The sequence below is a fragment of the Dermacentor silvarum genome, chromosome 6 (genome assembly GCF_013339745.2).
Source record: "Dermacentor silvarum isolate Dsil-2018 chromosome 6, BIME_Dsil_1.4, whole genome shotgun sequence".
Lineage (NCBI taxonomy): Eukaryota > Metazoa > Arthropoda > Arachnida > Ixodida > Ixodidae > Dermacentor > Dermacentor silvarum.
Window position 1 is genome coordinate 169,343,048 of NC_051159.1, and position 18,350 is coordinate 169,361,397.

At 46.3% G+C, this 18,350-nt stretch overlaps 1 protein-coding gene across 7 annotated transcripts in view; it reads left to right on the forward strand.

Annotated features, from left to right (window-relative positions):
- The window catches only part of LOC119456377 (ETS-like protein pointed), a 180,678-nt gene extending 164,309 nt beyond the window's left edge, over positions 1–16,369 (forward strand). For 6 of the 7 annotated variants that reach the window (XM_037718095.2, XM_049669795.1, XM_037718101.2 and 3 more), the window contains 4 exons: positions 910–1,086; positions 9,676–9,909; positions 10,717–11,073; positions 13,490–16,369. In XM_037718095.2, coding sequence (XP_037574023.1) covers positions 910–1,086; positions 9,676–9,909; positions 10,717–11,073; positions 13,490–13,830 — 1,109 coding nt within the window. In that variant the 3' untranslated portion in view covers positions 13,831–16,369. The remainder of the gene's footprint in view (positions 1–909; positions 1,087–9,675; positions 9,910–10,716; positions 11,074–13,489) is intronic. The other variant, XM_037718096.2, reaches the window with a different exon arrangement.
- Positions 16,370–18,350: the final 1,981 nt, after the last annotated feature.

Consider the following 18,350-nt stretch of genomic DNA (forward strand, 5'->3'; position numbering starts at 1 on the left):
GAGTTTTCGCTCCGCACCCTTGACCCAAACCCAACCTTGGCGCGGCCGTTCTTTTTGTTCGGCCGTTCGCGTCGCGAAGCCCTGGAGAGTGGAAGGCCCATTGTGGACGTAAGTGGGGGCGGTCACTGCTCGCTGTGTATTTAGCTTCACGCCAGGGGGATTAGTCACGTATACAAGCACCTCTGTCTCGTGCTATATGTACTCCTGAGAAAGTTGTAACACAAGCAACCGCAGCTCTGGCCGCCTACTGTGGAAGAGCTCAAGCGTGCTAAATTAGCTGGACCTAGTCTCTACTGTCTGCGCATATTGTTTAGACAATCAAGTCCACGATGGGACCCGCTTGTTCGGCGACGGAAGGCCCACAACGCGTGTTTCTTTTTTTTTTTTTTTTTTTGTGACGCAAGAGAAGCCGATTCCATTGTGCAGACGCAGTTTGGTATAGTACCCTTGAACCACTTTTCGGTTTGATGCACCGACATGATAAGTCCTTGCGCACGAATTAGTGCTCGAAGTGTTTATTTTCAATGCAACCCCGTTAGTGCAAATAACAATGCTATGTACTCATGTTGCATCACATAACCGGAATGACGTCGTAGTGGTAAGTGAAATCGCGGGCTAAGCATAGCTACGTGCCCGGAACGCTTATTTGCTGTGGGTTAAGGAATCGAAATAAGACACTCGTTACTAACGGTTCCAGAAAACGTTTGGAGCAAGTGTGTGCTTGGCCCCAAGATTGCTATGCAAGAAACAAAGCTGCAGGACCAGTTTGAAATAAACATATTTCACTCTCCTAGCTTATCCTAACCATAACTACAGTACTTGCTATGAAATTCGCGGAGTGTCCTGGCGTATAGTGTAACCACGAAATTAATTTCAAGTAACCAACCATTCTCTTGTCCTCTGTTGCAGACGTGGAAAAGGAGTGCGCCTCGCTGGAGAACGTCCCATCCAACCTGTACGAGTCTGTCTGCGTCCCTGGTCTGGACGAGTTCTTCCAGCAGGGAGGAAGCTTTCCGATGCCGGAGCAAAAAGTCACGCCTGTCATGAATGGAGCCGCAGCGCCCACATCGCAAGCCTACATCGACGGTAAGTAGCTATATGCGAATTGTCAGGCTTCGTTGCGACAAACAGCTATACCCGTTGCTCCCTGTGGACGGTGCTCGCTGACGCAGCTGTACGGCTGTTGTCTTCGAGAACCAATGTCGGTAAAAAAAAAAAAGGAAAGAAAGAAAGAAAGAAAGAAAGAAAGAAAAAAGCGCCTGTGTCATGCCCAAGGATCGATAGTCCGTTTATCTTCTGCCAGAGGTGCTCCAGTGATGCCACTGTGACGTAACGCGCCTCAGGAAAGCCACATATTGAAATAAAGTAGCATGTGAATAACTACGATGTAGGCTGATAAGGAAGCGATCAGTGCAATCGCAACGTGTGCGAGGTGGTGATCATTTATGGTAGTATGTTGTACTATATAGTGTGACCACGGCATGGAAGAACATTACGACTCGCGAAAAAAAAAAAAAAAAAAAAGACACGTAATGGCAGGAACTCCTTTCATGTCGTCTATTTTAGTTTCCCCGCTTCACGTATTTCAAATTTTTTTAACGCATCGTGCGCCCGAGATCGAGCATATGTCTCCACGGACAGCGGACACGTAACCTGTAATCTCTTCTGTTTAGCAGAAAGTGAGCGCGGGACGCCAAATACAAGCGTGGTTCACTGGAATACACAACGCGCTACTACGGCATGGTCAATCTGGGCAGTCACTTCCGCTGCGTCTAATTAACGCACTTATCCGGGGCGGGCGCTTTTGAAACAAATCCCCGGATAAGCGTCTAGCCCGCGCGAGCGACCAGAGGTCACGTGTATCGCGCGCCCCGTAAAGCAGCCAGGAAGAGGGTGGGTGGAGCGGCTCTCGTAATGGAGCCAAAAGTGACTTCCTTCTCCCGCTTGTGACGACAGAAGCGGCGCGCAGTATAGTCTCACTTCCGCCGCTAATTACAGCTTCCGGTTCAAGCATTATGCGTCGGCTCCTCCCTTCTTCCTAAACGGAGGAGCGGGCAATCGGAAATGACCGGCCGATTCGGGCGCGCACCGCCGCCACGGATCAGCGTCCGCCAGAGGCAGAAACGCGCGAAGCTCCGAAAGTCAAAAAGTGAGCTAGCTAATGCCACGTCGATGGAAGCAGCCATCGTGACGCGGGCCTTCTCTCGCCTTGGGCATGGCTCCATACGCGTGACACTGCGCGGACGGCGTGAGGGCAACTTTTTTTGCGCCGCGGTTCGGAAATGGAGGTGTGGCTCGCGGATGCACGGGCCCGTAGCCGCCGCAGCCCGGTGTTGGTCCCGTCTCGCTCAACGGGATGGCAGGGCCTCCCCTCTCTCCAACCTTCGCTCCCCTCCGGGCTCCTCGCTCACCTGTTGTTGCGCGCGCACGCACGCCCGCCCGCACGGTGGTGAGCGGTCGCTTTCCACCGGAAACGCGCGGTTCTTTTCTCTCGCCCTGTCTCCCTGTCGCTGCTGTCCGCTCTCTCTTTTACTGTTGCTTCTCGTCTGCCCCCCTTTTTTTCTTCTATATTTTGTGCCATGGTGGGTCGAGGAATAGTATGCGCACATGCTGCGGCATTTATGAGCTTCTCTATGCGCTCCAATGGCGCCGCCCTTCGGGTATTTGTTTTCTACCCACGTTTCTTTATTTCTTCACGGCACCCTCCTCCTCTCCCTCCCCCACATCTCTCCCTATCTGTCTCTACTGTGCCCGGATATTCACTACCTGAGCGAACGTGAAAGCAGATTTTTTTTTTTTTTCGTTTTGCTTCGGTTACTTTCTACATTTCGGCCGTTCTCCTAGTTCCACTGGGATTTGGGCATTCGTCTTTGATAAGCCCTTCCTGAAATAATGAAAAAGGTTGCTCGATTAGTGAACCACCCTTTGGGCTCGTGCTCAGTCGTCTCTTGTTCGCGCTTGGCCTCTTCACTTTCTCGTGTTTGCCGAACGCTGTTACGCTCTCTTGGCGCATTGCGTTCCTTTTCTCTGCATTGTTTTTTTTTTTCTTTTTTGTTGCTTCTCTCGGTGCATGTGCGAGAACCGTGTTTGCTTCTCTTCGTTTCTGAGTCTTCTTTTCTTTCTCGCTCGTTCCTGACCTACAATAACCGAAGCGGTTTCCGGCGGATGTTTGTGTTGAGAGCTGAACCAATGTCGCACGCTGGCGCGGTTTTCCCATCTCTTTGCTCACCCTCTCCCTAAGCGTCGCCCTTCCGAATTTCGTTTGCCACGAATAGGCTCAGTGACTAGTGCTGCAGATTTGAATCTCTGCAGTGGTGACTTCAGATAGGAAGCTGTATAATGAAGTCTTCACTTGGATAGCGCTCAATATTCGTCGACATATGAAGACATCAGGCAATGAAGCTAAGAAAAACGGAGCTGCGATTAAACTGCTTTTTCACTGATAACAATTAAACACTGTCATTTTCCCCCTATGCTTTGCTTGGCTTCATATGGTTGTTACTAAAGGTCTAGTTCCTCGGTTACCCCGATTCCTCTCGCTCAGCGCAATCCGCCAGTGCCACCACGTGACCCTGGTGCTTTCACGAGAAACGACCGTGATCGGAGCTGACTCCTATAGACAATACCTTGACTCTTGGAAGAGATAACGAAAGGGGCAATAGGGTGATAGTGTCTCGTAACGAGATAATATAGTTCAAGGAAACAGACGGGAAAAGATAAAAAGTAGAATATGCACTTGGTGAAAATTGGACAAACAAGAACACAAAAAGGCTGTGTGTGTGTGTTCATGCGTGCGTGCGTGCGTGCGAGCGCGCGTGAGTGCGTGCCTCCCTAGCTGTACCACTGTTCTCCATCTTCCTCGTCTGCACCAACTCGCGAAATAACGGCCCATGGCTCCAGCTTTCTCTGTCAGTGTGCCAGCTTTTCCGCGTAGATGCCATCTGGAGAATCCGCGTGAGCTACAACCGGTCGCGGAGCTATCGGCGCCAGGTCGGTACTCGGACCTCCAAGGATCGTCACTCAGTGCTTCGCACATTCCGTCTACACGGAAAGAGAGAGAAAAAAAAAAAAAAAACCTAGAAGCGAGCAGGAGAAATGGGCGACGCCGTCGAGCAGGCCGCGGTTCACCACAAAGGCGTCTGATTCGGCGAGATGAGGCTCTGCCAGCTCTCGCTCGTCTGTATGCTGCTCGCACCACGCCTGCATCGCAAACAGAAGGGCGGTCGCCGATAGCGTGTCTCGCCTGCCTCTTCGCTCTGTGGCGACGGCCGACGAGTGCTTTGCGGTCCTTTGTTTGTCGGCTACAGGAGACCGCGAACTTTGCAGCACGGTTGTCGGCCCACACGTCTTTCGTTGCACGATATTTAGCCATTCGGACCGGGATATGGCGCGTGGTATAGTCGCGGTCACGATGCCTGTTCCATCCAGCCGCAAGGTGTTCTGCCTTTCAGCGGTTCTCTTTTTTGGGCAAGGTAACCACGCATAGAAGCCACGTTACACTATACAGTGTTTTGACAAAGTTCTAAATTGCGATCCACTGCTGAGAACTCGAGATGTTCAGATTTTGAGTACACCTCTGTGGGCATGATAGAAGGGGAGAAAATACGAACGTTTTTAGAGGAAGAATTATGAAGCGGTTCCGCTCTACCTCAAGGAACCTATGTTTTCTTACATTGCTCGCTAACTATTACCACCCGTCAACATAGCCCGCAACAGTCGGTTGACCTTTTGATTTATATTTTGCGATATCATGCACGTTTCGGTGCGTAATGACGACCAGCAATCTTTGTGTTCGGTAGAAGGCTTCGTTGCAGTTTTCGTAAGCTCCTCGGTATATTCCACGGAATTTCCAAATCGCGCGTCATCCACAGAAGTATACGGTACGAACCTTCCCCCTGACTCCTTATCGCAGTATACCACAAGGTATTTGTGGCTGTCCTGTGCGCTCGGCTTTCCCGAGATGCGAAAAGTGTGTTAGTCATTGAGATAGGGTACGCGTGAGCACAAAATATTTATTTGGCTTTCCGGGGCCTTTTTCTTCGTTTCGTACGTTTTGTGAAACCGGAGGCTGTTTTTCAGTGTGCTATGGCAGGTTCCCTGCCCCACATATCCAACTTCGCCGTATTGTTCCAGCACTCTTCGGGAACCTTCAGTGTGTCAAGAAAATTCGCTACAGTGCGGAAATTTGCCAGCGAGTTCTTTTTTCTTCTTTCCTTACTCAGAAAGTAGGAATAAAAGTGTTTTGGCGATCCTCTACTGCTCTACCGTTGTAACGATGCCAGACGCCATATTTGCGCTTGCAAAGCTGATCGAGCTGCGCCGTGCATGCATGGCACGGTTTAGCTACAGTTCGTGCCAAGCAGGTAGGTGGCGGGAGCGTTAGTGGTAAAGTTAGAACCGAAGCGAAATGCTAAAACTCTATTGACGTCAAGAGAGTGCTGAGCGAAAGCAGAAGTAGAAAGGGGGGCGGCGTTGAACTGTCATCTTACTATAATCGGAAGAAAACACAGCGATAATACCACATGAAATGACATATGCACATTAAGCTTTACGGCGGGAAAATGAGGATGCGCAAGATACGTTAACGAGGCGCGTGCCAAAGGAAGAAGAAAAGAGAAAAATGACTTCGCAAATGTAGAGGCCGTTGTAATTCTGTGACTGCGCAAAATTTAGGCGCTTGGGCGTGCTGTTGGCTTCAGCACACATAATAGACGATTGCGTCGCGACGTCGGGATTTACGGCCGAAAGTGAAGCTGACAGAATCATCAGAGCGAACAGTGAAAGGAAGAGGGAGAGAGAGGACGAAGCAAAGCAACCACACCATGGCAAAAACAGGCCTACCGAGCAAATGACGTAATGGCCTTGCGACATGTGCGTTGCCCAGTGGGCTGAAAACGAAGTTAAGAAACGCTTTTCGAGCCGGGGAAAAATAAGGCACGGCTCCAGTGCGTCCGAAGTGGTCCGTTGGTCAGTGCGACGCCTTTTCTTTCTCGCTCTCCCCCCTCCCGCTTTTTTTTTTTTTCTTCCGGGTTTGTTGGCGACCTTGTTGGCGCGTGGCGGTGGTCGGGTTTCTGCTGTTCCTTCCCTCTATTAGCCGTTTTGAAGAACGACATAATTTTCTTTGTCGTTTTCTTGCCTCTTTTTACATTTTTTCCCCCTTTTTGCGTGATGGACTTCCTGCATACGGGTGAGGCTCTACAGCCGGCCCGTAAATATACACCGCTACAAAAACAGTTGCTGATTTGCCTTTGGATTGCTCAAGCATCCGTCCTTATTTATTTTTCATTTCTGCTTCTCTCGACGGCCTTTCAGTAGTGTTTCCATCAGGGTAAAGACACGGGGAACGCATTAGTCATAATAGGCGTTTACGTACGGAGTATCATTTCTCGGTCTCGCCGCCGACAAGGCAAAATGCGTCGTCTTTCGTGGTCCCGTGGAGAGTTCTGCCTAATAGCTATAGTCACTGTGTAGTGATTGCGACGATTCGTATGGAGTGAGAGCCTTTAGCATCAGCGCTCGATTTCTCATCTCCACGCTATTCCCGCATAGTTTCACTATCATCGTCGTTCTCCCGCAAGAAACATTTCCCGCGTAGCACTTGAACCTGTACCGAGAAAGTATCGAGCGTTCCCAGGACATGGAGCTTTTCTCATTACGCGCACTTCAACGTTACTGTTAGGAACCATTATGTATTGCTGGAAAAACTTTACGCAGAAGGATTGTTTCATTTCTTCTCCGACATCGCTTTGCTGTTTTTGAGGCAGTTGCGAGCCTACGGACGGCGTGACTCAGCCGCCGTGTGTACAAGACAGTTGGATCCAGTTGGCCCGGATAAGAGTGTGTTAGAACGCAGAAGCAAAACCTACGCGATATATCCATACGAACCTAATGGGTCGCGCGAAAGCGAAGCATGCCGCCCAGAACATGGCAGAATAAAAGTGGTTCCGCTCGCGAAGGTTGCATGCAGTCAGCGTCGCTCCCACGGCTGTCGATCTTGCGGGAAACGAGACTTATTCGGATCGATCCGTATGCCGGGTTGTCTTCGTGCGTCTTGGCGTGTTTCCCTCTCTGTCTCAAGTTGTCGGCCTGCGAATTTATCGCCCGTACGTGTTCCTCTATGCCGGCTTTTGCAGGCCCTAAATTAGCCCATTCCGTTGTTTCTCGCCACGGCTGGGCGGATGCGTTTCCTTTTCCCGCGCCGATTTCGGCCCGTCGCGCTTACCACCTGTTGCGCGTGCGTAGCAAGTCACAAACGTGGAGTGGGGCCCTGTTCAGTTTCTTTTTCTCATTCGCACTCGCTATGAAAGCGTTCGCCACCGCTGCCGTGCATAGAGCTGATTTCTCCGAATCGCGGTGCAACGCACGTTCTGGCGCTTCAGATGCGTGCGTGTCGATACACTTGCGCCGCTTCGACATCTGTTCCCCGATTTTACTGAGCGCGCGACGTTGTATCAACCCCTATCTTATTTAAAGTTTAGTTCAGGAGGAACACTAAACCAGACTTTTTCTCTGTGAATTATTTAAATAATTATGAGGAATTCGAGTTATTTTAGATCATGAAGCGGCATTAGTGCACGAAAAAAAAATAAAGAAAATAGAAACGCGGAACCGTCCATTGGAAGAGTTATGCTTAGTAGAATTGGCGTCTGCAGTCTATGCGCATACTATGTTTGTGTGAACGGCTTTTTTCCGCCGAGGAGCTGTAGTTTTGTGTTCGCGTGTGTATAAATTCGGCTTAAATGCAGCGGAATTCAATCTGATATATTAATGACATAAGCTTACCCCTTAGTGAGACCCGAAAACACGGTTTAGGCAGCGCCAAGGAACAGAGAGCAACACACTGAATCAATGCGAATAAAAAGTTCGCGCAAACTAACACATTTCTGTCTTTGGGAGGTAACAATACAGTGAAACAACGACGTTTACAATAAACGTTCTCTGAAAAAAAAATTATAAACAATACTGACGTCACTAAAAAGTGTTTTCGCTAAAAACGTACTTTGTTTACACTTGCGTGTTCAAAGTAACAACTACAGGTGCATAGAATATGTACACCATCAAACCGGACATGAAAAATAAGCCTACAATGTGGCAATATAAATACTTCCCATCTCTTTTCACATCGCACATCGAAAACGCTGCAGTGGTACGAAGGAATCCATAGCTTGCTAAGCAGTTGTACTTCCGTACGCCGGAGTCGTTCTCTTCGCTCTTCCAAGCATGCAATGGCGACGAATTAGCGTCAACCTCCTATACTCATTCTGCACCGTAAGCTGAAAACGGGGCAAACACTTGAGATTCCGAGAGACGTTGCGAAGACGGTTCTAAGAACTGACTTGCACACAGTTCCTGAGAAGGGAGAGATTGCCTCATGCGCGCCCGAGTGGTACGGGGTTCAGCTCTGTGGGGCGGGCCATTGATTGGGAGTCGGTTGCCCAATATATGTCGAGCAAGAAGCCGTGCAGTGCCCCTGCGCACTGACCGGTGGCGGACCAGCTCGTGGTCAGTGGCAGCGGACCGTGTTCCGGCGGGGGCCGTTTTTTTCCGGGGCCCCGCGTCGCACTCGACCGGAGGGCACGCTACGCCTCCGAGAAAAGAACGCCGGTCGGTTTGGTTGCGAAATTGCGCGATCCCTTTGAAGCGCTGCAGCCGAATTGCCGCGGTGGAGTTAGCAGCCGTGAGAGCTGTAGCTGGTCCTTGCGGGCAGTCACTGCCGTCCACCGCAGCACAGACAGTGAGGGCGGGCCCTCCTCCGTTGGCCTCCGCCTCCTGCCAACTTGCTTCACCACGCAGACCGCGCAATTTTGGTCTCTCTTGAAAGGCCACCAGCCTCAATGAACGCAGACATTAATTGAGTGCATGCGTGACCGCCCGTTCGCCTTGCAGGCTGCGGACCGCGGTAACTCTTTGTGGTCGTTGCTGGCGCTTTTCGTCGTAGCCCTCCTATTTTACTTTACTGTAATTTTTTTTTACACCAAACCTGTTATCGAGAATGGAAGCGTACGAAAATGTTATAAGTGCGATGTTTGTTTTTCACGAGCCACAGAACACTCCACTGTTTAGGACGGCCACATATACTAAGTCGACATGCTGCATGCACATCATACACCATTTCCACATTTTTCCAACAATGTTAACTTGCTTATGGCGCCTTCGGCGCTTGGTCGAGGGTCCAGAATATAACGGGACCTCCCAAGTGCCTGTAGTGCACAGTGAACTTGTACCACGTAACTAAAGTGTCGTCAATTCCAGCACCAGCGCTGCAGTCGTAAATGGGATGCGACCGGAGCGCCACTGGGCGTCTGTGCAAGTCTGCCGCGACGTCATCGGCATAGCTAGTCTACCCCTTGCTTCCATGTATTACCTAATAAGAGGAGCAGCCTCTGTCAAACCTTCCAAGAACGTAAGTTTTCGAATCGGGCGAACGCATTAACGTCATGGGCTAGTCGAGAACCATATACCGTGGAATGTCATATGTCTGTGTCATATGCGAGAAGTACAGAAAATGGGTTTACATGTGCATGGGAATGCAAATGCATGGGAATGGGAACACGTCGGGCTATAACCCCATTCGAAACTTTAGTAACGTGTGCAGCTGTATTTCGTATGCATAATAATCTGCAGATAACATCAGTGTTATGTTGCCCTGCAAAAACGTTGTTTCGATTTGTCCAGGAGGCTACAACCACATAAGCGAGAGCCTCCATACTTTGAACGACATGAACCAGGAGGAGATGGCGCTCGGTGGCCACAACTCCTACGACGAGTCCCAGGAGTACGGTCTCGAGACGCCGCAGTCTCACCCACCCTATTTGGACTCGAGTCCCGAGTTCTACCCTTCCACGTCCGCCGTCGTGCACGAATCAAAGTTCCAGCCCACTTACACGACGAGCAAGGAGTATTCCAGACGTAAGTGACACCACTGTTATCATTGGCCTATCCTTGTGTAAGCCAACTGACCAACAACTTCTGCTGTGGGTGTCATGACCTTCCATACCGTGGTCATCAAACCGATGTATCGTACATGATGAGGAATATGTTGCTGATATAGTTCCTTTATATTAGAAATATTGTTGCCCAACTTTGTGCACGCCTGCTTTTTGCCCTTTATAATTAAGGTAAACTAAAAAGGAAGGTTAAGCTGGATGGGTAAATTAAGCTTATCTAATATTAGAAGCGTCAGTCTTAACGTGAGCTGATAAGCCAGAAGAGACGCAAACGTGAAAGACGGGTTTGTATAGTTCCCGCGCTCTCTCCTTGTAATGTCATGAGATTTGGACAGCACCTGTTGGTGGATAGTACATAGTTTATCGATGAACAAGGGCGACCAGGCATTCTAATGTAACCGATGACTGAACCAAGTGAGTTTCGAGAACTTATTTTGAACCAACATGGGACCCAAGCATGCGTAAAAAGGTAAAAACAGCGTAGCAATAACCAACGTAATTAAAAAAGGAATACCCTTCGTTTTCTCCCATAATAACCAATGTTTTCCCTCCACATAGGCGCAGATCGATTATTGAAAATATAATATCCCCAGACTAAACTAACTTAGTTTAGCTCTTTAGTGACCCTTTAAGTAGAGTTCCTGATCGGTTGACCCAGTGTCCAATTTCTTACCTGTCTTAAGTGACGCTCTCTGGGGAAGTTCTCTTTTCTCCCGTCAAAGGCTGTGTGTCTGATGTCTTCTTCCGCATTTCCTTTATCTGACTGCAGCGAGGTACTCCCACCACGACATGGGCCTCCCCGAGCGCTACACGGGCGCGCATCACTACGAGCCCCCCTTCCAGACGGTACCCACGGCCGTCCAAAGCGCTGCCGACCACTGGGCAGCGGCCGCCGCCGCCCACCAGAACGGCGTGGCAGCCGCAGCCGCAGCCGCGGCCGCAGCCAACGGCGGCGTACCACCGCCCCACCACCATCACCACCCGTCGTCATTCGGACCCCTGCACGCGCTTCGTGGCGACGGTCCTCTGGGCCACCTGAGTTCCGGCGCGCTGCAGCGATCGCACCTCGTCGCCGGCGGCGACAGCAAGCCTGTCATCCAAGCGGCCGTTTTAGCAGGTTATTCTGGTGTGTCCTTGGACTAACCCTCACCGTTCTGCTTGCCCGTGGAAGCGATACCGTTAGGGGGTGTTTCTACCCCAGATTTCATCTCCTAATACTATTTGATTTGTTGTAATTGTTCTGCCCATCAGGCAAGAGAAACTCATCCATGTTGCACTTCTACGACTAATATCCCATGCTTAATTGGAGGGTTCTGTGCGTGACACTCACGGTAAAGTACGTGGGCTGTACTTGGAATATATTTTTATGCAGCTATGAGGAAATTGTGTCTCCTGGTGAATAATTTCTGGCGCTGAACATAACTGCGACATAATCAATGCTGTGGAACACTTTTAGGGTACCAACATTTCCGACTGGTTACACAGGGTGGTACTTAAAGTACAATAGGGAAAATAGTTGTTCTGTTGTATTTGAATAGGACAGGGAAGTTGACTTTGTCTTGCAATCAAAATATATTCAGAAAGGCAATGAAGGTACATTTTCTGTACCACTAGCATTAATTTGTTCAACTATGTTAGTAGCTACTCACTCAAGCACACGATTAAGTTTTCCTCGACAGTATTTTTTATTGTGCATTGTGTTGTGAACTTACCTTGAAATCTGCTTTGTAAAATGGGACATCATTGTAACTCGTGTGCCTGCAAGCTAGTATATTAGAACAGAGAAAACAGTAGCTTCTCTGTGAGTAAAGACATATGTGCCACATGTGAAATGTAAAGGATTTAAGGTGAGCTCACCAGTGTCAAAAACCATGTGTATGTGCATAAATTTGTGCTTGAGCTCAGTGCCTCTCTGATGAGAAAAAATATACTTGAATTAAATTAAACTGAGATTTATGCTTAGAGTAGTTTCTTGCTTTACTTCACATTTTTATTTTTGCAGCGCCACAAATGTATGTAGACTTGCAAAATAGATGTGCAAAAATAACGTAATGAACAACTTAAGGTGTATTATTATTCTTACTCAGGCATGACCCAACTTCTAGCTTTGCATTTTCTTTATTGCAGTGTTTGAAGGCCTGTTGCTTTTGTGCATGGCTTTAATGTGGAATGCTACATGGATGAGCTTTGCTCTTGGCTGTGCTTTTCAAAGCATTTTTCACTTTTTTGTTGTTGCCTTCGGCATTCCTGCTTGTAAATTCTCCTTGTTGCTTCCTGCTTCCACAGTAAACAGAATGGTATTGAAGTGGCTCAGAACGATGCTGTTTGTCCCACGGTGATTGTAGAGACATGCTAGTGCTATCATAAATTTGATGGCTTCAAAAATCTTAACCTCACCAAACATTTGACATCAAGGCGCATTCATGGATCTTCATATCGCTGTGGGTGGTCTGCAATCCAGCAACAGACTGAGCCACTTCAACCATCATGCTAACTTATATTGTTTCATGAAGTTCTCACAATTCATGACTAAATTTTTTTGCTGTTGAAAACATGCTTTAGGTTTTCAAAGCTTTTATCATAAATTTGGGTGTGCTGTAAACAAAGGCAAAATTGTCTTGTCAGTAGCGTCAGATGATGAAGACTGCTGATGATATAATATCAATAGTTGACAATGTGAGAGATTGAGCAATTTGGTATTACATGACCAAACTTTTTTAGTGCGCAGGAAGCACAGACCTGTCTTTTCCCTTTTATGTACTTTGTTTCTCAATGCAAGAGAAGTTTGATCGACAGTTAGGCCAGAACTCATTACTTATAGTACTATATGCTAGTCTTCCTTTTAGACTCATTCAGCTGCTTGTATGCACTTAATTACTGCCGATTTTCTTGCACTGATAGGTTTTCATGGTTGCACTGATCTTGTAAAGACCAGTATGTTTGCATGTTTCCAGCTTATTTTACTGTAGCTTTCTACTACTATACCTATAGCAATAGCATGGCAGCAACTTTGACTACTTCAGCCGGCCCATGGCTTTGTTTTCAATGCATGTTCCTAGCACATTCAAAGGCGACTTGGACAGAGCCACCCCTCTCTCCATTGCAAGCACTAATAATTGCTCGAGGTGACATATTAAAAGGACACATAATTAAGTTATTCTAAGCAGTCATGCTTTGATTCGCATGAGTGTTGCTCCCTCAGTGTAATAGAAAAACGAAATTTTGCAGTAGTGTAAGTGCACTAAATTTAAACTCATTTCTCTGATAAAAATTTTGCAAACTGAATTTTGAACAAGATGAAGCTAACATAAGATTTGAAACAAGTGTGGATTACTTCATATTGGGATGGGCCCTCAAGTAATATATCTCATGTAATTATATACTGGGACACACTAGCAGTGAAAGGCAGTCAGTTTTATGGATAGTAATTTTAAGTTTAGAACATGATTCTGTCTAAACTAATGCTTTTTTGCCTAACAATTTGGTTATGTAGCCCAATGATGATATTTAATTCTGTTCTCATCTTGTTCATCCTCTCACAGGAAGTGGCCCAATCCAGCTTTGGCAGTTCCTACTTGAGCTGCTCACTGACAAGTCCTGCCAAGGCTTCATCAGCTGGACAGGCGATGGCTGGGAGTTCAAGTTGACAGACCCGGATGAAGTGGCCCGGCGCTGGGGCGTCAGAAAAAACAAGCCCAAAATGAACTATGAGAAGCTTAGCCGAGGCCTGCGCTACTACTATGACAAGAACATCATCCACAAGACAGCTGGCAAGCGCTATGTGTACCGCTTCGTGTGCGACCTGCAGACGTTGCTGGGCTACACGCCTGAAGAGCTACATGCTATGGTTGAGCTGAAGCCCGAAAAGAAGGATGAAGACTGAGCCAATAAGCTTTGATGCTGGATTTTGTTCGCTTTAGTGTCTTTCGCGTGATTCGAGCTCATCATGAGTGGTGTTGGTGACGTGTGTTCTACGGTGCGGACTCAATGGACAGATTCCTGCTCACCCAGTGCGTGTGTATGGTGAACTGACGTGTGCTACAAGACAAGAGACTCTTTGCAAAAGCACAAACATTTTAATAACGCAGAAAGCGTTTTGAGAGCCTTTTCTTAGACGTATTGAAGCATAAGAATCGCTGGCGGTCGTTGTACCCCGCCGCCTGCAATACTGAGGTTACCTTTGTCTCACGTGGAGTTGAAGCATTAGCCTTGCTCAAGCAATTCACACTTCCATCAAATCTTCTTCCTGCTTATGTGTAGCAGGGAGACAGCACTTGCCAGGTGTCAACTTCAGTTGTTCTTGTATTTTTGTCTATGTATGTTGGAAGGTTGACCCTACTTCTGAGATGTTAATACTTTTATTTTTTAAGGAAATTGTCTTAATGGCACTTAACATTTCATCAAAGCACCACAGCGGTGCACTATGCAATGAGTGTTGATGAGTGAAATTGCAGTTACTCTCTGCAAGCATTGTGCCCAGAGGGAAAGATATTCCCAATGTTGTGCGAAGTCAAATCTTTACCACATGTCCTGTTTTTCAATTTTATGCCTTCATTTGCTTAAAGTGCTTCGTGTAATGTTTGCGCAATACTTCTGGCTATAGTTTTCTACACAGATGACAAAATTTTGGTCGTATGGCTTTACAAAATTGAGTGAGGTGTATCAAGGGTGTGCTGCATTTTGAGAAGTTGAAGTTCTTTCTGGCATTCAGCTGTTTCTTTTATATAATATGATGTTTTTTTTTAAGTGAGAAATCTGGCCAGAAAAAAAATTTTTATGTTCCTGATTGGCTATGGCAGCGGTGCTGTCATCTCCGTAACCATAGCTTAAGCAGTGAATTGCATTAATTTCTGAACTGGAAGGTTTGTGACTTCTGCTTTCAAATGGCTGGCTAAAAAAATGCCCTTAGTCTATTATAGTTGTAGCAGTAGCCACTTTCATTAATCAGCCACCATTCTGATTTCTTCAGTAATTTATTATCTCTGAGAAACGTGGCACCATGCACATGAGCCCATGGTGTGTGAAGAGCCTAAAGAAAAGCTGATTATATTTACTTAAGCTAAAACTATTAGTAAAGCTCAAAGTTGCCAAGTACCTCTTTTCATCTTTTATCTTTGTTTTATAGTGCATTAGTCACGCAGTCGTTATTATAGTCATGAACAAGAAGTGTTTTTTTTTTCTTTTCTTGTTGAAGCTTACCAAGCAAGAAGATACAGCAAAAAGCCAAAGTATTTCACTGTCTCATCTGTTTGCTCTTGGGAGTTTTCTGTTTTGTTGCACATGACATCAACATTTTGTCATTTGTTTTCTTGTGCTTATAACCCTGAATACCTGCCTGTCGGTGACAGCAGTTACCTTTTGCGTTGTCATGGTGCCCATCACGTTGCGACTTGGTTAAACTTGTACATAAATACATGTATATTATCAGCATCAAATTTTTACTTCATTAATGTATTTTATTAGTAACATAGCTCGATACGTTCTGCGGCATTTATAAGACGTCAGGAATAAATATAGGAGATGAGATGACTTTAGGACAGAAGCTATATTAGAATTGTGCATTTTTCTGAGTGCGGTTGAACTGCGCAGAGAAAGAGTAGATGTGCATTTTCTGTTGATGATGATTCCATGTTGTTCATGTGATGTGAATGACTTCCTCAATATATATCTTACAGTGGGCAACAGGCATCTACAGTGTTTTGTTGTCCATATAAATGATGTCCCTGTCATAACACTTGTTGAAACCAACTATTTCCTCCCTGCTATAACTTATACTTTATCCAACAACTTGAACGCTTCTCTTGAAAGTGCAGTGTACAAAAAGTATTAAGAACGTGTGCCGCCAGTATTTTGTCATATCGAAAGCTTGTGGAAGCAGTGCCTTAATTTGTTTGTCTTCCAAAGAAGATTTACATATATTTATACAAAGCAAAATTTTTTATATGTTTGTGTGGCACATCCAAAGTTGGAAGTGCAGTGCACGAACGGGAATGTTTCACCTCTCTACTTCATGTTTTTTTTTTCTTTCACGTTCACGCATCTTTCATGCGTTACCCGTTCAAAGCTGTGCGCAAGCCTTTGTAAATTATTTCCAGAGGTCTCTATGCTCTCAGCATAGAGAGATGATCTTTATTTGTATTTCTTTCTTTACTTCTCCTTTTGTCTTGTCATTATTTTTTTTTTTCGTTTGAAAAGCGTCTGAAGTGCAAGATCTCAATAAAGAAGAAAGCATTACAAACTGCCCCACTGAAGGATCATTTTACTGGGGACATTGTGACATCTTGTGATCTGCTATCTTCACATACATTTTTTTTGCAGACTTGTTTGTAATGTGATTCATTGTTCTCTCGTTTGCTTTACTTCGAATGCAATGTGCAAGTTCTGTGGTCTACAGGAAATAAAATGCACATATGATTTTGAAATTTGTTTTTGTTGTTTCTTACAGCGATTATGACTCAAGAGGAGATGCATATGTATCGAAATTGCGTCTGTACCTCTTTCCTTATAGATTGTCAATGAATGTATAAGCCTGATAACTAATTATTGGGCCGCACTAATAATTACAGTACATGCAATGGTAAAAGTAAGAAACACATCTTATAACTTTCTTCTTGCATCTTCATACAGTCGAGTTCCATTAATTCGATCCTGACGAGACCAACGAAACTGGTCGATTTATCCAGTGATTCGAATTAAACAATATGAAAAAAGAAAGCGCCGGCACATACCGTTGATTTACTAAGCAATATTTGTCCTAAAGTTGGCTTCGCCACAATACAGCCCTGTTATGCAATGAAGCATATTAAACAGCGAAAGGAACCGCTGTTACTGGACATTGCATATGTTCCTTAATTTACACACACACATGCGCCGTCTCTGGTCACAGTACGCCTAATAAGTTTACCGGCAGGGCTTCATAGCTTTAGAAAGACCCCACTCTTTTGTTTGCCCTCGACTATCTGAGTTTTTTCATCTTACCACTTTCCTTTTCGCTAGATTTCCCAAAACAGATGGTTTTTCTCCGCTCCTGGGTGCATGGCGCGTGCGCGCGCGTATAATTAAGGAACGCGTCCTAGGACCCGTTAACGATTTCATATACGATATACACATGGCAGGCGAAACGAGGGCTCAAATGGCCACAACAACGTCAAAAAGAATGGCTGCCAGTATGCTTATTAGGCGTCTAGGTGCTAGTACTGTGACCGTAGACGGCGCGTGTACGCCTGTATAATTAAGAGACGCGTACTATCATGACAGTGGCTCTTTTTCATTCTTGATATGCTTCACCGCAATAATTTGTGTTTGCTTCACCGCGTGACAGGGCTGTACTGCGACGAAGATGATCAGTCACGTTTGATTTACTCGGTGAATACCAATTTTGAGATCGAAATAAAGGAAGTTTTGCTCATAGGCACCGGCCGGGACCTTTGGTCGGGATCGAATTAACCGGAAAATCAAAGTAACTATAGTCGAATTAACGGAAGTATACTGTACTAGCAAAGCAGAAAGCCATCATACTCTGAGCTGTTGCAGACTTTGGCAGCCCTCAAGCGCATGTGCTTTTTCGGATGAATCTTAATGCTACACAAGCCGCATGCCTTTCCGGTCCAACAGGTTGTGAGCATGGTCTTATCGTTGCCCCTGGAGGCAACAGATCTTCCACATGTTGCACTAAGTTTAACAACGAGTTCAGTCATGCAGGGGCGGCACTGGTGCGCCAATTGTGACAAAGTGGTACATTTGCGATCTGCTGCGCCAAGCTGCGCCAAAACCTTAAAAATGCTTCGCATGACGCCGGAGCTGCCCTAAAGCACTGGGTTCGTGTTCAACCAAGGGTTTGTGTTCAGTCCAGTTTAAGAGCACACGCGTGGAATGTCAAAGCACTCCGCGTCAGCCGTGCGAAAACAGCATGCTTATGAATGTTAGAAAGACTGAGGAGAGCCGGGTGCACGTAATAGGAGACACACGAGACCTTGCCATAATTGTCCAGTGATCGTCACACTATTGCACTGCTCTACGAAACCACAATGACTTTTCCTGTTTTCGTGAACTTAAAGACACTCTTGCTGAAAAGGCGCCTAATCATAATTATTTAATTCATTTCAATATTCGTAGTCTTTCTAATAATGTGATTGACCTTCTCTCATTCCTAAACCATGCTTTTACTGTTATTTGTCTATCTGAGACCTGGCTCACCACCGAGAACGTGCATTGTTTCAACATTACTCGTTACTCAGCTGAATTCTATATACTCCATGATAGCCGGTATGGTGGATCCGCCATATTGTCGACGTCACGACATCTCGTTTTCGTGTCCCAACGTAGAGCTAGAGTTTGGGAGCACATTCTTGTCTGTTGATAAGCACAAGACTGTAGTCGCATCGATTTATCGATCTCCAAAAG